This window comes from Pongo pygmaeus, chromosome X (assembly GCF_028885625.2).
Source record: "Pongo pygmaeus isolate AG05252 chromosome X, NHGRI_mPonPyg2-v2.0_pri, whole genome shotgun sequence".
NCBI classification, from domain to species: Eukaryota; Metazoa; Chordata; class Mammalia; order Primates; family Hominidae; genus Pongo; species Pongo pygmaeus.
This window is the reverse complement of record NC_072396.2, coordinates 74,003,989-74,030,520: the sequence shown is the minus strand read 5'-3', so window position 1 is coordinate 74,030,520 and position 26,532 is coordinate 74,003,989. Positions and strand designations below refer to the sequence as shown.

The 26,532-nt window shown below is 39.2% G+C and overlaps 1 protein-coding gene and 1 pseudogene across 5 annotated transcripts in view; one reads left to right on the top strand and one right to left on the bottom strand.

Annotated features, from left to right (window-relative positions):
- Positions 1-26,532, top strand: part of TEX11 (testis expressed 11) — a 385,652-nt gene that overhangs the window by 35,909 nt on the left and 323,211 nt on the right. For 2 of the 5 annotated variants that reach the window (XM_054470766.1, XM_054470767.2), the window contains exons 4-7: positions 6,212-6,296; positions 18,231-18,310; positions 25,845-25,925; positions 26,020-26,139. In XM_054470766.1, the coding sequence (XP_054326741.1) occupies positions 6,212-6,296; positions 18,231-18,310; positions 25,845-25,925; positions 26,020-26,139 (366 nt within the window). The remainder of the gene's footprint in view (positions 1-6,211; positions 6,297-18,230; positions 18,311-25,844; positions 25,926-26,019; positions 26,140-26,532) is intronic. The other 3 variants (XM_054470770.2, XM_054470769.2, XM_054470768.2) reach the window with 3 other exon arrangements.
- On the bottom strand, positions 21,413-21,993 carry LOC129023885 (WASH complex subunit 3-like; annotated as a pseudogene).

The window sequence follows — 26,532 nt, the reverse complement described above, 5'->3', positions numbered from 1 at the left end:
TTTGAAGAAGATCTGCTTGGTTTTGGAAATGCCTTGAATTTATTTGCTTTCTGGAAAGTCTAATCTTCATATTATTTACTTCTGTTTGCAGCATGTATTTACCATGCTTATCATTATACATTTATGTAAACCTAAGACAAAACCTGCCACATCTTAGGTGCTTAATACATATGTGTTGAATAAATATGTTTTGTGATTATGAAGTATTTACAATCATAGTTTATCTTATCCTTTCTAACACAATATGAGAAAATACAAGAATTTATTTAAAATCATAAAGTAGCATAACTTTACAGAAAGTTTAAAAAAATGGATACAAAATCACATGCAAACACACCACTTCAATATAACTACTATTATTTTAATGTATTTTCTTTAATAGTTTTACTGTTTAAATGTTATTTAGCTATAATTATACTGTACATGTAATATTTCTGGCATCATAAAAGGCAATTTGCTCTGTTTTCCCAACATTTTAAAATAAACATATCACCACCGATCCCACAGAAATACAAACTACCATCAGAGAATATTACAAACACCTCTACGCAAATAAACTAGAAAATCTAGAAGAAATGGATAAATTCCTCAACACATACACCCTCCCAAGACTAAACCAGGAAGAAGTTGAATCTCTGAATAGACCAATAACAGGAGCTGAAATTGTGGCAATAATCAATAGCTTACCAACCAAAAAAAGTCCAGGACCAGATGGGTTCACAGCCGAATTCTACCAGAGGTACAAAGAGGAACTGGTACCATTCCTTCTGAAACTATTCCAATCAATAGAAAAAGAGGGAATCCTCCCTAACTCATTTTATGAGGCCAGCATCATCCTGATACCAAAGCCTGGCAGAGACACAACAAAAAAAGAGAATTTTAGACCAATATCCTTGATGAACATTGATGCAAAAATCCTCAATAAAATACTGGCAAACAGAATCCAGCAGCACATCAAAAAGCTTATCCACCATGATCAAGTGGGCTTCATCCCTGGGATGCAAGGCTGGTTCAATATACGCAAATCAATAAATGTAATCCAGCATATAAACAGAACCAAAGACAAAAACCACATGATTATCTCAATAGATGCAGAAAAGGCCTTTGACAAAATTCAACAACCCTTCATGCTAAAAACTCTCAATAAATTAGGTATTGATGGGACGTATCTCAAAATAATAAGAGCTATCTATGACAAACTCACAGCCAATATCATACTGAATGGGCAAAAACTGGAAGCATTCCCTTTGAAAACTGGCACAAGACAGGGATGCCCTCTCTCACCACTTCTATTCAACATAGTGTTGGAAGTTCTGGCCAGGGCAATTAGGCAGGAGAAGGAAATCAAGGGTATTCAAGTAGGAAAAGAGGAAGTCAAATTGTCCCTGTTTGCAGATGACATGATAGTATATCTAGAAAACCTCATTGTCTCAGCCCAAAATCTCCTTAAGCTGATAAGCAACTTCAGCAAAGTCTCAGGATACAAAATCAATGTACAAAAATCACAAACATTCTTATACATCAATAACAGACAAACAGAGAGCCAAATCATGAGTGAACTCCCATTCACAATTGCTTCAAAGAGAATAAAATACCTAGGAATCCAACTTACAAGGGATGTGAAGGACCTCTTCAAGGAGAACTACAAACCACTGCTCAAGGAAATAAAAGAGGATACAAAGAAATGGAAGAACATTCCATGCTCATGGGTAGGAAGAATCAATATCATGAAAATGGCCATCCTTCCCAAGGTAATTTACAGATTCAATGCCATCCCCATCAAGTTACCAATGACTTTCTTCACAGAATTGGAAAAAACTACTTTAAAGTTCATATGGAACCAAAAAAGAGCCCGCATCGCCAAGTCAATCCTAAGCCAAAAGAACAAAGCTGGAGGCATCACACTACCTGACTTCAAACTATACTACAAGGCTACAGTAACCAAAACAGCATGGTACTGGTACCAAAACAGAGATATAGATCAATGGAACAGAACAGAGCCGTCAGAAATAATGCCACATATCTACAACTATCTGATCTTTGACAAACCTGACAAAAACAAGAAATGGGGAAAGGATTCCCTATTTAATAAATGGTGCTGGGAAAACTGGCTAGCCATATGTAGAAAGCTGAAACTGGATCCCTTCCTTACACCTTATACAAAAATCAATTCAAGGTGGATTAAAGACTTAAATGTTAGACCTAAAACCATAAAAACCCTAGAAGAAAACCTAGGCATTACCATTCAGGACATAGGCATGGGCAAGGACTTCATGTCTAAAACACCAAAAGCAATGGCAACAAAAGCCAAAATTGACAAATGGGATCTAATTAAACTAAAGAGCTTCTGCACAGCAAAGGAAACTACCATCAGAGTGAACAGGCAACCTACAAAATGGGAGAAAATTTTTGCAACCTGCTCATCTGACAAAGGGCTAATATCCAGAATCTACAATGAACTCCAACAAATTTACAAGAAAAAACAAACAACCCCATCAAAAAGTGGGCGAAGGACATGAACAGACACTTCTCAAAAGAAGACATGTATGCAGCCAAAAAACACATGAAAAAATGCTCACCATCACTGGCCATCAGAGAAATGCAAATCAAAACCACAATGAGATACCATCTCACACCAGTTAGAATGGCAATCATTAAAAAGTCAGGAAACAACAGGTGCTGGAGAGGATGTGGAGAAATAGGAACACTTTTACACTGTTGGTGGGACTGTAAACTAGTTCAACCATTGTGGAAGTCAGTGTGGCGATTCCTCAGGGATCTAGAGCTAGAAATTCCATTTGACCCAGCCATCCCATTACTGGGTATATACCCAAAGGACTATAAATCATGCTGCTATAAAGACACATGCACATGTATGTTTATTGCAGCATTATTCACAATAGCAAAGACTTGGAACCAACCCAAATGTCCAACAATGATAGACTGGATTAAGAAAATGTGGCACATATACACCATGGAATACTATGCAGCCATAAAAAATGATGAGTTCATGTCCTTTGTAGGGACATGGATGAAATTGGAAATCATCATTCTCAGTAAACTATTGCAAGAACAAAAAACCAAACACCGCATATTCTCACTCATAGGTGGGAATTGAACAATGAGAACACATGGACACAGGAAGGGGAACATCACAGTTCGGGGACTGTTGTGGGGTGGGGGGAGGGGGGAGGGATAGCATTGGGAGATATACCTAATGCTAGATGACGAGTTGGTGGGTGCAGCGCACCAGCATGGCACATGTATACATATGTAACTTACCTTCACGTTGTGCACATGTACCATAGAGCCTAAAGTATAATAATAATAATAATAATAATAAAAAGAAAAAAATAAAATAAAATAAACATTTTCAAACAGAAAAGTTGAAAGAATATTACACTGGACACCTATGTAACAGCCACTTACATTCTACAGTTGTAAACATTTTACCATATTTGCTTTATCACATATACATTTGTCCATCAACCCATCTTATTTTTTGGGTGCATTTTAAAGTGAGTTGCTGACAACAGTACATTTCCCCCCTAAATGTTTTAGTGTGCATATCGTTAACTAGAATCCAATATTTTATTGAAGTTCTTTTTTGAGGTAAGATTTGCATATGTACAACTTTCTGTACATACAGTTTTGTATTTTTCCTTCTTTCCTTTTTCACTAGACATGTAATAAATATTTTCCCATGTTAAAAACATAGTTTTCATGACCACTATTTTATTTTATTTTTGTTTTTATTTTTATTTTTTTGAGACAGAGTCTCGCTTTGTCACCCAGGCTGGAGTGCAGTGGCATGATCTCGGCTCACTGCAACCTCCGCCTCTCGGGTTTAAGTGATTCTTCTGCCTCAGCCTCCCGAGTAGCTGAGACTACAGGTGTGCACCACCACGCCTGGCTATTTTTTTTTTTTTTTGTATTTTTAGTAGAGACGGGGTTTCACCATGTTGGCCAGGCTGGTCTCAAACTCTTGACCTCCAGTGATCCACCTGCCTCAGCCTCCCAGAGTGCTGGGATTACAGGCATGAGCCACCGTGTCTGGCCATGACCACTATTTTAAATGGATGAGTACTATTCCATCAAGGAAGGTTATCATAATTCACCTGTTTCTTTATTATTGGATATTTATATTGTTTCTCATAGTGTTCCTCATTTTTTACTATTATAAATAATGATATGAAGAACACTATTAAGTGCAAAGATTATCCCCCCACACATTTTCGTCTATTTCTTAGGATAAAGTCTCAAAAGTGCAACTATTGGGACAAAAGATATGAACTTTATTTGTTTATTTATTTATTTATTTACTTATTTATTTATTTTTATTGAGACAGGGTCTCGCTCTGTCTCGCCGAGGCTGGAGTGCAGTGGCATGATCTTGGCTCACTGCAACCTCCGCCTCCTGGGGTCAAGTGATTCTTATGCCTCAGTCTCCGGAGTAGCTGGGATTACAGGTGCCTGCCACCATGCACGACTAATTTTTATATTTTTTAGTAGAGACGGGGTTTGACCATGTTGGCCAGGCTGGTCTCGAACACCTGACCTCAGGCAATCCGACCGCCTCGGCCTCCCAAAGTGCTGGGATTACAGGCGTGAGCCACTGGCCACTGCACCCGGGCGAACATTTTTCTATATTGCCAAATTGCTTTCCAAAATGCCAAAACAGGTAGCTTCTTTTAGCTATTTAGTCTGGATGTTCATTTCCCATCATAATATGTCAAGTCATTTGTTCTTCTGGGTAATTTGGAGTGCAGTATTAACTCCATGTGTTTTTAGTGATACAAATGAAATAATACTTAGTATGAAAGTCAGCCGGGCGTGGTGGCTCATGCCTGTAATCCCAGCACTTTGGGAGGTCGAGGCGGGCGGATCACCTGAGGTCAGGAGTTCGAGACCAGTCTGGCCAACATGGTGAAACCCCATCTCAACTAAAAATACAAAAATTAGCCGGGCATTATGGCGGGTGCCTGTAATCCCAGCTACTTAGGAGGCTAAGGTGGGAGAATCACTTGAACCCGGGAGGTGGTGGTTGCAGTGAGCCGAGACCACGCCATTGCACTCCAGCTTGGGCAACAAAGTGAGACTCTGTCTCAAAAAAAAAAAAAAAAAAGAAAGTCATCATTTGATCAACTGTGGCACTGAGGATACTATGTGATGGAGATGTACATGATAATTAGCCCCAGAATAATAAGTGAAATGACAACCATGCTGCATTAGGCCGTTTGCATTGCTACAAAGGAAATACCTGAGGCTGGGTAACTGATAAGGAAAAGAAGTTTATTTGGCTCATGGTTCTGCAGATCGTATAAGAAGCATGGCACTGGCATCTGCTTCCGGTGAGGGCCTCTGGAAGTTTCCAATCATGTTGGAAGGGGAAAGGGAGCAGGCATCACATGATGAGAGAGGAGGAAAGAGAAAGGAGGAGGTACCAGGCTCTTTTTTAAGAATCAGATCTTGCAGTAACTAATAGACTGAGAACTCACTCATTACTGTGAGGACAGCACCAAGACAATGAGGGATCAACCCCTGTGACCCAAGTACCTCCCATCAGCCCCACCTCCAACATTGGGGATCAAATTTTGATATGAGGTTCCCAGGGGAAAAGTATCCAAACTATATCACATGTTAAATAAATCATCTGTTTAAACTGAAGCTCATCAGAAAAATGTGAAATGGTAAGTGAGAACAGTGGCATGGAAGAAAAGACTTAAAACTAACATACATTTTGTACCACTGCTGTGCATAAATTGGGTTAAAAAAAGAACTAAAACAATTAAAGAATAAATGATACAAAGTAATATAATTAATTGCCAAATTGTATACGACTTAATGAATATATGAATTCAAAGAAGAAAGAACAACGTAGACTGTAATGGTTGCTGAAAGCTTCATTTATGTTGTTGGTGAGACTGAAATGGATTTGAGTTACATAAAAACAAAGGGAGGAGGTATATCAGGTGAAGCCGATAGTATGAATAAAGACACACTGGTAGGAATGAACAAGTTGTGTTCAGGAAATAGATAATTACTCTAACAGTGGGTAAGTTTTTGTGGGGAGAGGTACAATGGGACTAGATTATGGAGGGCCTGGAAATGACCCACAATAGTTACATAAGCATACAACATTCAAGAATGAAAATACCGTTGGAGGTGGCCAGTATTTTAACTAGCTAAGGAAATGTTTCTCTTTGACCAGATTGAAGAAATGGCAGTAAACCTGTGGAACTGGTCACTTACCATAGGAGGAGGTTGGCCTGTAAATGAAGAGCAGAAAATTAGATGTACGTATACATATTGTGACACGTATTATGAGGAGTGTTCTTATTATATATTGGGTAGTGTTCTTGCAGTTTAAATAATGTTTTGACCCGTTCTTGGATAGAGATTTGTTAAAAGACAAACAAAACAACCCAGGAACACTAGTTTCTCAAGCAAATGGCCTCCCTCAGTTTTATGATTTTTTTTCAGAGGTTAGCTCCTTATTAACAAACGTTTAAAGATATCACTACAAGAAATAGGAGGTGAACAACAAAGATGATTAAAAGGTGGGACAGTGAGAACTTAAAGAAATGTTAAAGGACATGGATTATTTCTCATGGAGATGATCAAAATCTTCAGGGTTCTGAAGGACCATCAAATCATAGTTTCCCCTCTATTAATAATAGAATAAGTGTTGCCATATGACATATTCAGATTTTAAAAAGTGTAAAGAATAGTTTCCTCAGGAGGTGGATTGATAAACATTGGAATGAGTTACTGAGAAACTATAGAACTGATTTTTACCTGTGAGAGCAAACAACAAGAACAAAAAACCAAAAATCTCAAACTAAACTCATCTTCTTGGATGCTTTGAATGTGGTCCACTGTCTGGCAATGTTCTAGTGCTTTAGCTAAATGGGCAAAGTCTAGTGTGCTGACAGTGATTTTCAACAGGCATAGTGACAGCAAATGCATTTATGGGAAGTATATTGCCAATTATAAAGGATACATTGAAGTAACAAACCAAAGGGTGAACCTCTGGACTGCTTGACATTGTAAAGACAAATGACTTTTGTCTGTATGCAACAAATATAATTTACTACTAACTATTTATCTTTGTGAATATGAACAAAACTGTATACAACTTCCGTGTAGATATAGGGTAATTGTGCTTAATATAATCAATAATATACTTACTCATGAGTCCACTCTATTAGCATGTTTAGAGAACAGTTCTAGCTCTTTAACTCTTAGATATAAATTGATATCATTGCTCCCAGGAGCCTTAGATCCTGTAGTTATGGAGAGGTAAGAGCTAGGAATTTATCAGTGGAAGAAACTTAGTACACAGGTGAACCGTGTGATATTAAAGTGCATTAATTCTTAACTCCTACCATTCTACATATGAAGAAATATTGCTTTAGCTGTTTACTGCTTATCAAATAGGGATATGGTAGATGAAGTGGCTGTCGCAGCCTCTTCCCATGTACTGTCTCATTTCTTTTTTTCTTTTCTTTTCTTTTTTTTTTAAGGGACAGCAAGGGGTGAGGGCAGAACCACACAGTGTTGATGGGGTTAGGGCCAGGGAGATGAGAGAGCTAGGGAAGAGAAAAGAGACTGTTAAAAAAAAGGGGGGGGGGCTGTAAGAGGAAAAATACTAAACGGATGGGGAAAGTGGAGAAAAAAGGGGGAAGCAAGGAGAGGAGAAAGGCAAGAGGGGAGAGAAGAAGAGGGAGAAGCAAGAGATAAGAGAAGAAAAGGGAAGGATAAGAGAGGGGACAAGAGACAGTAAAGAAGAGAGTCCCATGTACTGTCTCATTTCACATAGCAGTTCTTAATCAGATATTTGGGTGCTTGTTATGTGTATCATACTTTTTTTGATACAGTGGAGAATAGATTGTCAGTGCAGGAGGCCTCCAAATTAAAATAATTTTATTTCAAAAATATGTTTATTGGAATATATTTTGCTTCCTTAAAAACAAATTTAGTGTGCCTGGATTATGTGCTATGTGATGAAACAAGTCATGAAGATTTATAGGCTATAATTCTTTATTATTTGGAGGAATTATGGAACAATGAGCAGGAAACTCAGAAGTAGATGAATGACTTTTAAGTTTTAGTTTTAGACCTGTTGCATTTGAGATGACAATAAGGTTGGAGATGTGAGACTAGAGCTTATGAGAAAGGTCAGGACTGAGCCTGTAGATTTGGCAATGATTTACACAGAGGTGGTAGTTGAAGACAGAAGAGTAGTTGAGTTCTTTGAGGAAAAAAATAAAGAGCAGTGGTTCTTAAATATTGGTATAAATCAGAATCAGGCTGGTAGCGGTGGCTCACGCCTATAATTCCAGCACTTTGGGAGGTCTAGGTGAGTGGATCACCTGAGATCAGGAGTTCAAGACCAGCCTGGCCAATGTAGTGAAACCCCGTCTCTACTAAAAATACAAAAATTAGCCACGCATGGTGGTGTGTGCCTGTAATCCCAGCTACTTGGGAGGCTGAAGCAGGAGAATTGCTTGAACCCTGGAGGCGGAGGTTGCAGTGAGCTGAGATCGCACCATTGCACTCCATCCTGGGCGACAAGAGTGAAACTCCATCCCTCCCCCTCCCCCCCAAAAATCAGAATCACCTGTGAAGCCTGTGAAACATACAGATGTCCAGGCCCTTCCATTGGTGGTTTTGATTCATTTAGGTTCAGGATGAAACCTGGGCATGTCTATAATTTGAAAAAATGTCTCAGGAATTCTCATGCACACCAAAATTTAAGAATCAGTGGTATTGAGAGAAGAACAAAGTAGTGAGATTTTAACTCTGAATCTACCAGCTTCAAAGTTAAAATAAAAAGAATAAGGATAGATGACCAAAAGGAACAGTCAAAAAATTCTACAGGAGGTGGCCAGGCGCGGTGGCTCACACCTGTAATCCCAGCACTTTGGGAGGCTGAGGCGGGCGGATCACGAGGTCAGGAGATTGAGACCATCCTGGCTAACACAGTGAAACTCCGTCTCTACTAAAAATATGAAAAATTAGCCAGGCGTGGTGGTGGGTTCCTATGGTCCCAGCTGCTCAGGAGGCCGAGGCAGGAGAATGGCGTGAAGCCGGGAGGCGGACCTTGCAGCGAGCCGAGATTGCGCCACTGCACTCCAGCCTGGGCAACAAAGCGAGACTCCCTCTCAAAAAAAAAAAAAAAAAAAAAAAAAAAAAAAAATTCTACAGGAGATTTATTAGTCATTTATTGAGTGCATTCTCCGTATAAGGTTCTTGTACCATGTTATGGTACATAGTAAATGAAAGGGAAAAGGTAAGATACCAGAACAAAGATACCAATCTTAAATTATGCTTGAGGATTTCGGAAGGAATAGTTTAAAGCTAGATAAACAATAATTTAAAAATTTATAAATGTCAGAGGTTATAACCCCGTGTTTATCTAAAGTCAATTCAATTTCAGGCTGTGGGTAGAGCAGAGTAAAGCTGTTCAAAGGTATCAGTCACCAATTATGTAACCAAGATGTTTATAATATAGAGAGGTCAAGAACAGGCTGGTGAGAAGAAAAGATGGAGCAACAGCAACAAAGAAAACATCTTTATATGGAAGTAGCATTCTGTTTTAGCCTCAGCTGCCTTTGGCTTGAAGACTTATTGGTGATAACTATAAATAGCTGGATTACGAATGTCAGGATTGGAGCAGACAAAGTTCTTAGACTAAGATATTTCCCACACAAGGACCAGGATATTTCAGGCCAAGGGAGTAATTTTTTTTTTTTTTTTTTTGAGACAGGATCTGGCTCTGTCACCCAGGTTGGAGTGCAGTGGTGCAATATTGACTCACTGCAACCCCTGCCTCCTGGGCTCAGGTCAACCTCCTACCTCAGCTTCCCGAGTAGCTGGGACTACAAGGCATGTGGCATCACACCCTACTAATTTTTGTATTTTTTGTAGATACAGGTTTTGCCATGTTGCTTAGGCTGGTCTGAAACTCCAAGGGAGTAATGTTTTTCAAAAAGGTTATGGCCATTTTGAAATGTTGCTATGAAGTTAAGGAAGGTGATCTTTGGGAGTGCAGTTTTAGTAAAGTGGTAAGGATGCAAAACAGATTGCGGACATTTAAGGAGATGAGTGAGTAGCAAGACAGTAGAGCTAGTAGACAAACTTTTCAATTCAAGAAGTTTGTCAATCAAAGGAAGAGGAGAAATGGGATGCAAGCTTGAAGCATAGAGGGGTTAGTTGATTTTTTTTTCAAGGTAAGGAGATGGGTACGTTTGAAGGTAGAGAAGAAGGAATAAGTTGAGAGGGAGATACTCAAGATACTTTTAGAAAGGGGCAATAATTGAGAGATCAGAGTCTTTGAAAATACTGAAGGATTAGCAAACTTTGGAACTTTGGTATAAAGAAAGGAAACATTTTCTTTTTCTTTTCTTTATTTTATTTTATTTTACTTTAAGTTCTGGGATACATGTGCAGAACACGCAGGCTTGTTACATAGGTATACATGTGCCATGGTGATTTGCTGCACCTATCAACCCGTCATCTAGGTTTTAAGCCCCGCATGCATTAGGTATTCATCCTAATGCTCTCCCTCCCTTTGCCCCCACCTGCTGACAGGCCCAGGTGTGTGATGTTCCCCTCCCTTGTCCATGTGTTCTCACTGTTCAACTCTCACTTATGAGTGAGAACATGTAATGTTTGGTTTTCTTTTCCTGTGTTAGTTTGCTGACAGTGATGGTTTCCAGTTTCATCCATGTCCCTGCAAAGGACATGAACTCATTCTTTGTATGACTGCATAGTATTCCATGGTGTATATGTGCCACATTTTCTTTATTCAGTCTATCATTGATGAGCATTTGAGTTGGTTCCAAGTCTTTGTTATTGTAAATAGTGCTGCAATAAACATGCGTGTGCCTGTGTCTTTATAGTAGAATGATTTATAATCCTTTGGGTGTATACTCAGTAATGGGATTGCCGGGTCGAAATGGTATTTCTGGTTCTAGAAACCAGAGGAATGGCCACATTGTCTTCCACAATGGTTGAACTAATTTACACTGCCACCAATAGTGTAAAAGCATTCCTATTTCTCAGCATCCTCGCCAGCATCTCTTGTTTCTGACTTTTTAATGATCACCATTCTAACTGGAGTGAGATGGTACCTCATTGTGGTTTTCATTTGCATTTCTCTAATGACCAGTGATGACGAGCTTTTTTTCATATGTTTTTTTGGCCGCAAAAATGTCTTCTTTTGAGAAGTGGCTGTTCATATCCTTTGCCTACTTTTTGATGGGGTTGTTTGTTTTTTTCTTGTAAATTTGTTTAAGTTCCTTGTAGATTCTGGATATTAGACCTTTGTCAGATGGATAGATGGCGAAAATTTTCTCCCATTCTGTAGGTTGCCTGTTCACCCTGATGATAGTTTCTTTTCCTGTGCAGAAGCTCTTTAGTTTAATTAGATCCCATTTTTCAATTTTGGCTTTTGCTGCAATTGCTTTTGGTGTTTTAGTCATGAAGTCTTTGCCCATGCCCATGTCTTGAATGGTATTGCCTACATTTTCTTCTAGGGTTTTTATGGTTTTAGGTCTTATGTTTAAGTATTTAATCCATGTTGAGTTAATTTTTTTATAAGGTGTAAGGAAAGGATCCAGTTTCTGTTTTCTGCATATGGCTAGCCAGTTTTCCCAACACATTTATTAAATAGGGAATCCTTCCCCCATTGCTTTTTTTTTTTTTTTTTGTCAGGTTTGTTGAAGATCAGATGGTTGTAGATGGGTGGTGTTATTTCTGAAGCCTCTGTTCTGTTCCATTGGTATATATTTATCTGTTTTGGTACCAGTATCATGCTGTTTTGGTTACTGTAGCCTTGTAGTATAGTTTGAAGTCAGGTAGTGTGATGCCTCCAGCTTTGTTCTTTTTGCTTAGGATTGTCTTGGCTACACGGGCTCTTTTTTGGTTCCATATGAAATTTAAAGTAGTTTTTTCTAGTTCTGTGAGGAAAGTCAGTGGTAGCTTGATGGGAATAGCATTGAATCTATAAATTACTTTGGGCAGTATGGCCATTTTCACGATATTAATCTTTCTTATCCATGAGCATGGAATTTTTTTCCATTTGTTTGTGTCCTCTCTTACTTCCTTGAGCAGTGGTTTGTAGTTCTCCTTGAAGAGATCCTTCACATTCCTTGTAAATTGCATTCCTAGGTATTTCATTCTCTGTGTAGCAGTTGTGAATGGGAGTTGACTCATGATTTGGCTCTCTGCTTGTCTATTATTGGTGTATGGGAATGCTTGTGATTTTTACATATTGATTTTTTATCCTGAGACTTTGCTGAAGTTGCTTATCAGCTTAAGGAGTTTTTGGGCTGAGACGATGGGATTGTCTAAATATACAATTATGTCATCTGCAAACACAGACAATTTGACTTCCTCTCTTCCTAATTGAATACGCTTTATTTCTTTCTCTTGCCTGATTGCCCTGGCCAGAACTTTCAATACTGTGTTGAATGGGAGTAGTGAGAGAGGGCATCCTTGTCTTGTGCCAGTTTTCCACAGGAAAGCTTCCAGCTTTTGCCCATTCAGTATGATATTGGCTATGGGTTTGTCATAAATAGCTCTTATTATTTTGAGATATGAGAGTTTTTAGCATGAAATGGTTTTGAATTTTATTGAAGGCCTTTTCTGCATCTATTGAGATAATCATGTGGTTTTTGTCATTGGTTCTGTTTATGCGATGGATTACGTTTATTGATTTGCCTATGTTGAATCAGTCTTGCATCCCAGGGATGAAACTGACTTGTTCGTGGTGGATAAGCTTTTTGATGTGCTGCTGGATTTGATTTGCCAGTATTTTATTGAGGATTTTCGCATTGATGTTCATCAGGGATATTGGCCTGAAATTTTCTTTTCTGTTGTGTCTCTGCCAGTTTTTGGTATCAGGATGATGCTGGCCTCATAAAATCAGTTAGGGAGGAGTCCCTTTTTTTCTATTGATTGGAATAGTTTCAGAAGGAATGGTACCAGCTCGTCTTTGTACCTCTGGTAGGATTCAGCTGTGAATCTGTCTGGTCCTGGGAGTTTTTTTTTTTTTTGGTTGGTAGGCTATTAATTACTGCCTCAATTTGAGAACTTGTTATTGGTCTATTCAGAGATTCGACATCTTCTGGTTTCGTCTTGGGAGAGTGTATGCGTCCAGGAATTTATCCATTTCTTCTAGATTTTCTAGTTTATTTGTGTATAGGTGTTTATAGTATTCTCTGATGGTAGTCTGTATTTCTGTGGGATCAGTGGTGATAGCCCCTTTATCATTTTTATTGTCTATTTGATTCTTCTCTCTTTTCTACTTTATTAATCTGGCTAGCGGTATATGTATTTGCTTAATCTTTTCAGAAAATCAGCTCCTGGACTCATTGATTTTTCTGAAGGGTTTTTTGTGTCTCTATCTCCTTCAGTTCTGCTCTGATCTTAGTTATCTCTTGTCTTCTGATGGCTTTTGAATTTGTTTGCTCTTGCTTCTCTAGTTCTTTTAATTGTGATGTTTGGGTGTTGATTTTTCAGATCTTTACAGTTTTCCGACGTGGGCATTTAGTGCTATAAATTTCCCACTTAACACTGCTTTAGCTGTGTCCCAGAGATTCTGGTATGTTGTCTCTTTGTTCTCATTGGTTTCAAAGAACTTCATTATTTCTGCCTTAATTTCGTTGTTTACCCAGTAGTCATTCAGGAGCAGATTGTTCAATTTCCATGTAGTTGTGTGGTTTTGAGTGAGTTTCTTAATCCTGAGTTCTAATTTGATTGCACTGTGTTCTGAGAGACTGTTTTGATTTCCATTCTTTTGCATTTGCTGAGGAGTGTTTTACTTCCAATTATGTGGTCGATTTTAGAATAAGTGCTATATGGTGCTGAGAAGAATGTATATTCTGTTGATTTGAGGTGGAGAGTTCTGTAGATGTCTATTAGATCTGCTTTCTCCAGAGCTGAGTTCAAGTCCTGAATATCCGTGTTAATTTTCTGTCTCGTTGATCTGTCTAATATTGACAGTGGGGTGTTAAAATCTCCCACTATTATTGTGTGGGGGTCTAAGTCTCTTTGTAGGTCTCTAAGAACTTGCTTTATGAATCTGCATGCCCCTGTGTTGGGTGCATATATATTTAGGATAGTTAGCTCTTCTTGTTGAATTGATCCCTTTACCATTATGTAACGCCCTTCTTTGCCTTTTTTGATCTTTGTTAGTTTAAAGTGTGTTTTATCAGACTAGGATTGCAACCCCTGCTTTGTTTGTTTTCCATTTTCTTGGCAGATCTTCCTCCATCCGTTTATTTTGAGCCTATGTGTGTCTCTGCGTGTGAGATGGTTGTCCTGAATACAGCACACTGATGGGTCTTGACTCTTTATCCAATTTGCCAGTCTGTGTCTTTTAATTGGAGCATTTAGCCCATTTACATTTAAGGTTAATATTGTTATGTGTGAATTTGATCCTGTCATCATGATGTTAGCTGGTTATTTTGCTCGTTAATTGATGCAGTTTCTTCATAGTGTCATTGGTCTTTATATTTTGGTATGTTTTTGTAGTGGCTGTTACTGGTTTTTCCTTTCCATATTTAGTGCTTCCTTCAGGAGCTCTTGTAAGGCAGGCCTGGTAGTCACAAAATCCAACAGCGTTTGCTTCTTTGGAAATCTCTTTTGCTTATGAAGCTTATTTTGGCTGGATATGAAATTCTGGGTTGAAAATTCTTTCTTTTCTTTTATTTTCTTTTTTTGAGATGGCGTCTCGCTCTGTTGCCCAGGCTGGAGTGCAGTGGCATGATCTTGGCTCACTGCAACCTCTGCCTCCTGGGTTCGAGTGATTCTTCTGCCTCAGCCTTCCGAGTAGCTGAGACTACAGGCATGTGCCACCATGCCCAGCTAATTTTTTTTTGTATTTTTAGTATAGACAGGGTTTCACTGTATTCGCCAGGCTGGTCTCGAACTCCTGACCTCGTGATCCGCCCACCTCGGCCTCCCAAAGTGCTGGGATTACAGGTGTGAGCCACTGCACCCAGCTGAAAATTCTTTTCTTTAAGAATGTTGAATATTGGCCCCCACTGTCTTCTGGCTTGTAGGGTTTCTGCAGAGGGATCCACTGTTATCCTGATGGGCTTCCCTTTGTGGGTAACCTGGCCTTTCTCTCTGGCTGCCCTTAATATGTTTTCCTTCATTTCAGCCTTGGAAATCTGATGTTTATGTGTCTTGGGGTTGGTCTTCTTGAGGAGTATCTTAGTGGTGTTCTCCATATTTCCTGAATTTGAATGTTGGCTTGCCTTGCCAGGTTGGGGAAGTTCTCCTGGATAATATCCTGAATTGTGTTTTTCAGCTTGGTTCCATTCTCCCTGTCACTTTCAGGTACACCAATCAATCGTACGTTTGGTCTTTTCACATAGTCCCATATTTCTTGGAGGCTTTGTTTGTTCCTTTTCACTCTTTTTTCTCTAATCTTGTCTTCACGCCTTATTTCAGTAAGTTGGTTTTCAATCTCTGACATCCTTTCTTCGCTTGATTGATTTGGCTGTTGATACTTGTGTATGCTTCATGAAGTTCTCCTGCTGTTTTTCATCTCATCAGTTCATTTATGCTCCTCTCTAAACTGGTTATTCTAGTTAGCAGTTCCTGTAACATTTTATCAAGGTTCTTAGCTTCCTTTCATTGGGTAGAACATGCTCCTTTAGCTCAGAGGAATTCGTTATACCCACCTTCTGAAGCCTGCTTCTGTCAATTTGTCAAACTCATTCTCCGTGCAGTTTTGTGCCTTTGCTGGAGAGGAGTTGCGATCATTTTGAGGGGAAGAGGCATTCTGGTTTTTGGAATTTTCAGCATTTTTGCACTGGTTTTTCCTCATCTTCGTGGATTTATCTACCTTTTTGATCTTTGAGGCTGATGATCTTTGGATGGGGTTTTTGTGTGGGGGTCCTTTTTGTTGATGTTGATGTTGTTGCTTTCCATTTGTTAGTTTTTCTTGTAAGAGTCAGGCCCCTCTTCTGCAGGTCTGCTGCAGTTTGCTGGAGGTCCATTCCAGACCCTGTTCACCTGGTTATCACTAGTGGAGGCTGCAGAACAGCAAAGATTGCTGCCTGCTCCTTCCTCTGGAAACTTTGTCCCAGCGGGGCGCCAGCCTAATGCCAGCCGGAGCTCTTCTGTATGAGGTTTTTCTCGACCCCTGTTGGGAGGTCTCTCCCAGTCAGGAGGCACGGGGGTCAGGGACCCACTTGAGGAGGCAGAGTCTGTCCCTTGGCAGAGCTTGAGTGCTGTGCTGGGAGAATCCTCCTTGTCAGGATCAGCTGCTCTCTTCAGAGCCGGCAGGCAGGAAACTTTAAGTTCACTGAAGCTGTGCCCACAGACGCCCCTTCCCCCAGGTGCTCTGTCCCAGGGTGATGGGAGTTTTATCTATAAGCCCCTGACTGGGGCTGCTACCTTTCTTTCAGAGATGCCCTGCCCAGTGAGGAGGAATCTAGAGAGGCAGTCTGGCCACAGCCACTTTGTCGCACTGTGTTGAGTTCTGCCCAGTCCGAACTTCCCCTCTTCTTTTTTTTTTTTTTTTGAGTTGGAGTTGTGTTCTTATTGCCCAGGCTGGAGTGCAATGGCATGATCTCAGCTCACTGCAACTTCTGCCTCCCAGGTTGAAGAGATTTTCCTGCCTCAGTTTCTCTAGTAGCTGGGATTACAGGTATGCACCACCACTCCCGGCTATTTTTTTTTTTTTTTTTTTGTATTTTTACTAGAGACGTGGTTACACCATGTTGGCCAGGCTGGTCTTGAACTGATGAGCTCAGGTGATTTACCCACCTCAGCCTCTTAAAGTGTTGGGATTACAGGTGTGAGCCCCCATGCCCAACCAAAAAGAAACATTTTCAAAATTTTCAGAACTGGAAATTCAAGTCAGTATAAATATATGATTAGTAATTATTTTACCAATAGTGTTTTTTAGAACAAATTAATTTTGTTAAGTGATGAATAAATTTTACACTTTATGATGGGCAATAAAAATCTGACCATTTCAATTACCCTGTAATTTCTGCTAGACAAATCTCTTTTTCAAAGGACTATTAATTAGAAGTGGTGTTAGCATAGGTAGAATGGCTGCTGACATCTAACATAAAGGTGACTAGTTCATTTATTTGTGAAGCTGTTCTTTAAAACTTGAATATGTTTTATGCTGAAATAAACTAGAGAAATAAAGAGGTTATAGTTATTCAAACTTCCCTATTTTCAGGGAAAATGAGTTATATAATGAAGTAGTCTGTATTTTCTAAATTATACTTTAAGAACTGTTATGACATCTACAGAAAAGAGTATGTTTAGGCCAGGTGTGGTGACTCACACCTATAATCCCAGCACTTTGAGAGGCTGAGGTGGGAGGATTGCTGGAGCCCAGAAATTTGAGGCTGCAGTGAGCTATGATCATGCCACTGTGTTCTAGCTTGGATGAGTGACAGAACGAGACCCCCTCTCTACAGAAAAAAAAATATGTATTTAGAAAGTTTCACATTTTAGGAGAGAAATCAAAAACTATTCTGATGTCCAGAGATTTTGTCAGATGTTGAACAGCTTTAGGTCAATTGAATTTAGAATTATTTTTCTGTTAACATGGTATACACAAGAGCATCATGTGGAATCAGGTATTTTTAGTGAGTCTTTGGGACTTAAGACCTTAAGAAATTGAAATTTAAGTATTAAATATCTCTCTGGGCCGGGTGCGGTGGCTCACACCTGTAATCCCAGCACTTCGGGAGGCTGAGGTGGGTGGATCACCTGAGGTCAGGAGTTCGAGACCAGCCCGGTCAACATGGTGAGTCCCCGTCTCTACTAAAAATACAAAAATTAGCTGGGCGTGGTGGTGCATGCCTGTAATCCCAGCTACTCGGGAAGCTGAGGCAGGGGAATCACTGGAACCCGGGAGGCAGAGGCTGTAGTGAGCCAAGATCATGCGTCACTGCACACCATCCTGGGCGACAGAGTGAGACTCCGTCTCAAAAATAAATAAATAAATAAATAAATAAATAAATAAATAAATAAATATTTTACTGAAACATTCAGTAAATGATTCATTTAATAAGTTTTAGGTCATTTACTTTTGAAAATTGATACTTTTAAAAGGCCTTTACTATTTTTATTTTTAATAACAACAAAACTGGCTTCCTTTCAATCATCTTTTCTCTTTGTTGGTGTATATAAAAGGAGAATGAATGTTTTGTGTTTATCATTGTCTAATTACTGTTTTGCAGTACATTATGTTGCTTGCAAGTTGCTGAGTATGTGTGAAGCCTCATTTGCCTCAGAACAAAGTATTCAACGACTGATTATGGTAAGTCTTAATTTAGGAGAAAGTGGAGATGAAATGAGATGGTTGTTACTTCTATGAAAATGGTTAAAGTTAGTGTGAAACTGGAAGGGGGTTGAATCTTTTAGTGCTATCCTTTTTTGATGGTGTTCCTTTTCAGTGTCCCTTTTATAGTGGTATATTTACTACAGTTAAAGTTCTCAGAATACTGTAGTAATTACAGTGGTTCAGTGAACCAAATACTGAACTTATAATTCTGGGTTGATGATTTATTTTTCACTTTTCTCATCTCTAATTCGATAGAGTAACTGTTTCTTCATCTAAGGGAATGGTAATACTTAGTTCTAAATGAGTTTTTCAAATGAAAAATTTGAAGCACTAAGTAAATAAGGAAAAGGGTACAGGATTTGAAGTCTCAAGACCTAGATTAGGTCTGCCACTTACTAGCTATGTGTCATTGGAAGATTACTTAGTTTTCTCTTTTGTAAAATGAAAATAGTAATATCTACCTTAGAGGGTTATAGAGTTAAAATTAGAGTTTTTGTGAAAAATGCTTTGTAAACTATAAAATATATGTGTAAATACATGGTGGTAGAATTTGTCCATGTAAAATGATATGACAACAGTCTGATAAATCCTGTATCATATATAATATGATAAAACTGAGTTGAATGCAGGGTTCACCTTGTGTGTTTTCCTTCTTTCAAAGATTGTAGCCACTCCAATGCCTTCACACAGTTACATTTAGTCCAGCTTTTAGGGTTGTTTAGAGTGGGACAGTCAGTTTGAATTGAGCTATTCCATCATGGCTGAAAGTGGAAGTCTTCCTCTTATATTTCTGTTATTTAAAAGATTTTTTCCTTGTAATTTTTATTTTGAGAGGGAGTCACCCTGGCTGGAATGCAGTGGTGCGATCTGGGCTCGCTGCAACCTCCATCTTCTGGGTTCAAGCAATTCTTCTGCCTCAGCCTCCTGAGTAGCTGGGATTACAGGCATGCGCCACCACACCTAGCTAATTTTTGTATTTTCAGTAGAGACAGGGTTTCACCATGTTGGTCAGACTGGTCTTGAACTCCTGCTCTCAGGTGATCTGCTCACCTCGGCCTCCCAAAGTGCTGGGATTACAGCCAGGCCACTGCGCCTGGCCTAAAAGATTAATTTTTTAAACATTTATTTCCACCCCCCAAAATACAAACGTATGTTTATGTAAAATTAAATTATTCAGAAAAGTAATTAAAGTAATAAAAAGTGATTTTCTGCTCCATCTATCTGTTCTCTTTTTTTTTTTTTTTTTTTTGACAGGATCTCACTCTGTTGCCCAGGCTGGAGTGCAGTGGCGTGATCTCGGCTCACTGCAGCCTCCACCTCTCAGGTTCAAGCAGTTCTCCTGTCTCAGTTTCCCGAGTGACTGGGATTACAGGTGTTTGCCACCATGCCCAGCTAATTTTTTTTTTTTTTTTAAGTAGAGACAGGGTTTCCCCATGTTGGCCAGGCTGGTCTCAAACTCCTGACCTCAAGGGATCCACCCGCCCCAGCCTCCCAAAGTGCTGGGATTACAGGAGTGAGCTACCACACCCAGCCCTATCTGTTCTCTTTCTCCTTAGAGGCAAATACTTTTTTTTAGTGGAAAAATATTTTTCTCAGTGTTTTAAAATATTTTATTATGTAAAAAAGCTCAAACATATATAAAACAGGTAAGACAGTACAATGATTCCCTCCATTTATCCATCACTCAGCTAGAGTAATCATCAACTCATGGCCACTCTTGTTTCTTCTATATCTCCTCAAATAGCAAACCCCTGGCCCCACTGGATTATTTTTATTATTTTTTATTTTTTTGAGATAGAGTCTCGCTCTGTCACTCAGGCTGGAGTGCAGTGGCACGATCTCAGCTCACTGTAACCCCTGCCTCCTGGGTTCAAGTGATTCTCCTGCCTCAGCCTCCCAAGTAGCTGGGATTACAGGCACCCACCACCACACCCGGCTAATTTTTGTATTTTTAGTAGAGACGGGGTTTCACCATGTTGGCCAGGCTGGTCACGAACTCCTGAGCTCAGGTGATCCGCCCACCTTGGCCTCCCAAAGTTCTGGGATTACAGGCATGAGACACCGCGCCTGGCCAACCCACTGGATTATTTTCAAGCAAATTCAACGTGTATAATTTTGCCCATAAGTATTTCAGTGTGTGTTTCTAAAAGACAACGTATTTTTTTTCAGCTTGTAAATGCTTAATTTTTTTAAACATAGAGGACGCTTGGTGGTGTATATGTGGCCATTTGATGTTTTTATGACTAAGAGAGTTCAATCTCTTATAGAATGTAAATGTACCCCTACACATTTATTTATTTATTTATTTTCTATTTTTTCCATAAATTACTGGGGTACAGGTAGTATTTGGTTATGTAAGTTCTTTTTTTTTTTTTTTTTTCTTGAGGTGGAGTCTCACTCTGTCACCCAGGCTGGAGTGCAGTGGCATGATCTTGGCTCACTGCAACCTCTGCCACCTGGGTTCAAGCAATTCTTATTGCCTCAGCCTCCTGAGAAGCTGGGATTACAGGCCACTGCACCCGTCTAATTTTTGTAGTTTTAGTAGAGACGGAGTTTCACCATCTTGGCCAGGCTGGTCTTGAACTCCTGACCTTGTGATCTACCTACCTTGGCCTCCCAAAGTGCTGGAATTACAGGCGTGAGCCACTGCATCCAGCCATGAGTAAGTTCTTTAGTGGTGATTTGTAAGATTTTGGTGCACCCATCACCCAAGCAGTATACAAGGCATCGTATTTGTAGTCTTTTATCCCTTGCCCCTCTCCCACTCTTCCCTCCAAATCCCCAAAGTCCATTGTATCATTGTTATGTCTTTGCATCCTCGTAGCTTAGCTCTCACATGTCAGTGAGAACATACGATGTTTGATTTTCCATTCCTGAGTTACTTCACTTAGAATAATAGTCTCCAATCTCATCCAGGTCACTGCAAATGCTGTTAAGTCATTCCTTTTTATGGCTGCATAGTATTCAGTTGTATATATATACCACAGTTTTTTTATCCACTTGTTGATTGATGGGCATTTGGGTTGGTTCCACGATTTTGCAATACACATGTACATGTAATTCTTATCAAAATTAAGCTTAGTCACTAAAAGAAGATTCGCTATCTGAACTTTGTTCTGCAGTTTTTTCACTTTTGCCATCAGGCACTGGAGCACCTGACCTCTCAAGAAGATCTGGGTCTAGTCCTTCTGATATCATTTTATTTCTTATTGCCATCACTGGTACACTCACTTGAACTATTTTGAGATATATGACATATCTTGAATCTTTAGCTACAGTTATTTCCTGCTGATACTTGACTTTCCTGTGGTCCAGAGTCTTATGTACTGTCCTGCTGTGATTACTCTGAGATGACTTCAGAATGTGATCCATTTGTGACACTAGTGGCACTTAAAGGAGATACTTCAAATGTGACATCATCTAGGCCTGGTATAGATGGCAACTTTGCATCTACAATATTGAGAATTGTTTCAATTTGCTGGATACCAAGATAAAGGTTTGCCAATTTCTCCTCACTAAATGTAGAAGAGCGGTTGAGGGACTATACAGTGTGCACCACAATTTGGTTTAGAAAAGCCACCATTCTTTTCTGTTGAATAGCTGGCACCTTGATCAAGTCTACGCCTGACTCCCATGAGAGGAAGCCCATCTTTATCCATCTCCTCAGGAGGCAGGGGACCCAGGACTCACCCATGAACTCCTCCCAGATGGGGCCTGCCCAACCCTGTAATCGTGTCCCAGTGCTTCCCCACGTCCCCCAAGACAATGTATTTTTATATTCAACAAACCCAGTTCACTTTACCACACCTGATAAAACCTAACAAAGATTTCCCCAAATCAAGTATCTAGTCCTCCCACCCCCTCTCCAATTGGTTTCTTAAAATCAGGACCAAAGATAATCCATACTTTGTATTTTGTTAATATGTCTGTTTTAATGAAACTACATGTTTTCTTCTCTTTTCTAAAAAAAAATCTGTTGAACGGATTTATTTGTTGAAGAAATGAGGTTGTCCTATAGAGTTTTCTAAATTCTGAGTTCTGGTGCTTCCTCATGGTGTCACTTAATAGTCCATTGTTTCCTTTCACCCTTGTTTTCTGTAAACTGATAATTAGATCTAGAAGCTTGTTCTGATTCAGGTTTGATTTTTGTCAGAATAATTTATAGGCAGTACGTTTCTGAATCCTTGGATTCAACCAATCGTGGATTGAAAATATTACCAAAAAAGTCTTAAAAAGATAACAATACAATAAAAAATAATACAAATAAAAATACAGTATAACAACTATTCACATAGCATTTATATTGTATTAAATCATCTAGAGATGATTTATAGTACATGGGAAGATGTGTATAGGTTATATGCAAATATTACACCATTTCATGTAAGGGATTATATAATGTGTTTTTATATTTCAAAATATAAAATATTTTAAAATATATGTACAAAATTTATATAAAATATGTGTTTATAAGCAGACAAATATATACTCATATCTCCCCTCATTCCCCCATTTTCTTAGATAAATAGTAACATTCCATATATACTCTTCTTCACCTGATTTTTTTCCCTTCATTTAACATTATATCCTAGGGATTACTCCATAGAAATATATAGAGATATTCCTTATTTTTAATAGCTGTATTTCAATTGCTGTATGTACCTTATTATGTTCAACCAGCCTCCCTTGATGGACATTTGGGTGCTGCAATGAATTGCCTTGTGCATATGTCTTTGCCACTTTTAAGGCTATTACTATAACCATTTCTGTTTTCACTCTCACGGTTCCCTCTATGTATCTTAGTCATATGCTTGTATCACTGTATTGGTTTGCTAGGGCTGCCATAACACAATATCACAGGTTGGTTGGCTTAAACAACAGATATTTATTTTCTCACAGTTTTGGAGGCTAGAAGTACAAGATTAAGTTGTCAGCAAGTTTGATTTCTTCTAAGTACTCTTTCCTTGGCTTGCAGATGTCTGCCTTCTTGCTGTGTCCTCTCACATGGCCTTTCCTCTGTGTGTGCTCATTTTTCATGTCCATTTGTGTGTCCAAATTTCCTCTGGTTATAAGGATACCAGTCAGATGAGATTAGGGCCTGCCCTGATGGCCTCATTCTAATGCAATCACTTCTTAAACCCCTATCTGCAAATACAGTTACATTCTGAGGTGTTGGAAGTTAGGGCTACAGTGTAGGATTTTGAAGGGACATAATTCTGCTTGTAACAGTAACTAATCCTTTTTTTTTTTTTTTTTTTTTTTTTTTGAGACAGAGTCTCACTCTATCGCCCAAGCTGGAGTGCAGTGGCATGATCTCAGCTCACTACAACCTCCACCTTCTGGGCTAAAGCGATTCTTGTGCCTCAGTCTCCTGAGTAGCTGGGGCTACAGGCATGCACCACCATGCCCAGCTAATTTTTTGTATTTTTAGTAGAGATGGGGTTTTGCCATGTTGCCCAGGCTGGTCTCAAACTACTGAGCTCAGGCTATCCACCCGCCTCGGCCTCCCAAAGTGCTAGGGTTACAGGCGTGAGCCACCATGTCTGGCCAATAACTAATCATTGATTTATCAGCTTTATTTATGATCTATTTATTTGCTATTATGATGGATGAGGATTTATCTCATATTATATCTTGTTACCTCCCCATCCCCTCTTAATTTTTGTTAGTTATATTATACTATTTTAAATTTATCTGTTGGCTGTCTTTTAAAACTTTAAATTATATATCTTTTTATATACACACATATAATTTTTTGTATATACATATATATTTCAAAAGTATACTTTTTTTGAGACAGGGTCCTGCTCTGTCACCCAGGCTAGAGTGCAATGGCGCAGTCTTGGCTCACTGCAACCTTGGCACCCTGGGCTCAAGGAATCCTCCCATCTCAGCCTCCCAAGTAGCTGGGACCATAGGTGTGCACCATCATGCCCAGCTATTTTTTTTGTATTTTTAGTAGGGATGGGGGGGTCTCACCGTGTTGCCCAGGCTGGTCTCGAACTCCTGAGCTGAAGAAATCTGTCCACCTCGGCCTTCCAAAATTCTGGGATTACAGGCATGAGCCACGGCGCCTGGCCTAAAATAACATATACTTTTTTTTTTTTTGAAATAGGGTCTTGCCTTTCGCCCAGGCTGGAGTGCAGTGGCGTGATCATGGCTCACTGCAGCCTTCACCTCCCAGGCTCAAGCAATCTTCCTGCCTCAGCCTCCCTAATAGCTGAGACCACAGGTGTGCACCACCATGCCCAACGAATTTTTAAATTTTTTGTAGAGACAGGGTCTTGCTACGTTATGTTGCTCAGGCTGGTCTCGAATTCCTGGCCTGAAGTCATCCTTTCACCTCAGCCTCACAAAGTGCTAGGATTACAGGCGTGAGCCACACCATGCTCAGCCCTAAGTCGTATATTTAAACTTTTCTTTCTTTTTTTTTTTAAATCAAATTTGGAGTTTATCTCTTTACTTGCTACTTTGTGAGGATATTTCCATTCTTTCTATCTCTCTTTCCCTTTAACCTTCCACCTTCTGTCACCTCTAACATTTGCATTTTGGGCTTTATTGATCCCAAATAATGAAAACTGAAAAGGCATGTTATTGATTGTGACTATTATTTAACTCTGTGGATTATAATTTCATATCTCTGTATGTTTCCATCTGCTAGCTCTCTCAATTCTATTTTCTCAGTTATTCTGTTTGTTGAGTGTGATGTCCTTTCATGGCATTGGTTTCCCTCAATTGTTTGGTAATTCTTGCTCATATTTGATTTGAAATTCTGTGATGATCTTCTATGAATATTGTGCCACACTGTGTACTATAACCTGAATCCAGTGACTGATGAAGAGGTAGGACTGGATGTTTTTCATTAACCTGTGTTGTCAGCCACCTAGAACTCTGTTTCTGTCCAGCCAAAGTAATTGTACTCTGTGTTCCTTTCTGGAGAGGAGGGAGGAAGATACCTTTCTTGGGGAGGCCTACTGCCTGATGTTCGTACTGTTCGCATCCAGGGCCGTTTCCACATTTTGCATTTTTGTGCATGTTGGGATATCTACCAGTTACAATACTGTGAGCTCCTTCAGTGAGACTGGATTGTAAAGGTACTTAATAAACATTTGTTGGATTAATCCAAATTTTATTGCAGATGGAATTAAAAACTAGAACCCCAGTAGTCTAATGCTTATCATATACCTTTCTTCAAGTATGTGAAGCATTAAGTTTTCAGAACTTTCTCTTCCTAAGTTACCTCAACGTTTTCTTTTAATATTTCCTCAGAAGATGTGTTTTTAAGTCTATTAATTTTTGCTATTATTTTTGTCTTTATGACCATTTCTCTTAAATTGTGGAGTTCAAAGTAGAACACAGAACTCTAACAAATGCTAACTGTTGCTTTTTGTTTTCTGTGAGTTATATGACTGAATATGGACAGAAGATTCAATATTTTCTCCAGTATTCCCCAACCAATTTGGGGGAGGTATGAATTTTTAAAAATTATTTTCTAATTTCTCTCTTCTAGATGAATATGAGAGTAGGAAGAGAATGGTTGGATGCTGGAAATTTTCTAATCGCTGATGAATGTTTTCAAGCTGCTGTGGCCGTAAGTTACCATTGATTTTTAGCTGAGGCAATTATTAGTAGTAACATCTGTGGTTATTCTCATTGTTACATTGTACTGTGGTTTTATTTTCCAGAGTCTGGAGCAATTATACTTCAAGTTAATTCAAAGGAGCTCCCCTGAGGCTGACTTGACCATGGAGAAGATTACTGTTGAGAGAGACCACTTCAGAGTGCTTTCTTACCAAGCAGAGTCAGTAGGTATCATGGGCAGCAGGGTCTTCCAATGGGGCATTTTCCATATGTAAAAGTAAAAGTGATGATATATAGCCTATTGGAAGAAAGTCAGATGTCACTGGCCTTTTATAGAATATTAATTTGACCTTTTTATCTCTGTTATATCTGAAGGTGATGTTACTAATGCTGATTGGAATCTATGGGGTGGCTAAGGGTGAGAAGACTGATATACAGCTAAACATCATTTTCACCCCCTGCATGTGACATCTGTCGTTTATTTATGGCAGCAATCCCTACTTGAAACACCTGTCTCTGTGACTGTCTCTTACATTCACAGTCTGCCTAAAATATTTGCCTGAAAAGAGCCTTCTCATTTGCAGTTGTTCTGAGTTGTCTATTGATGCTTTCTAAAA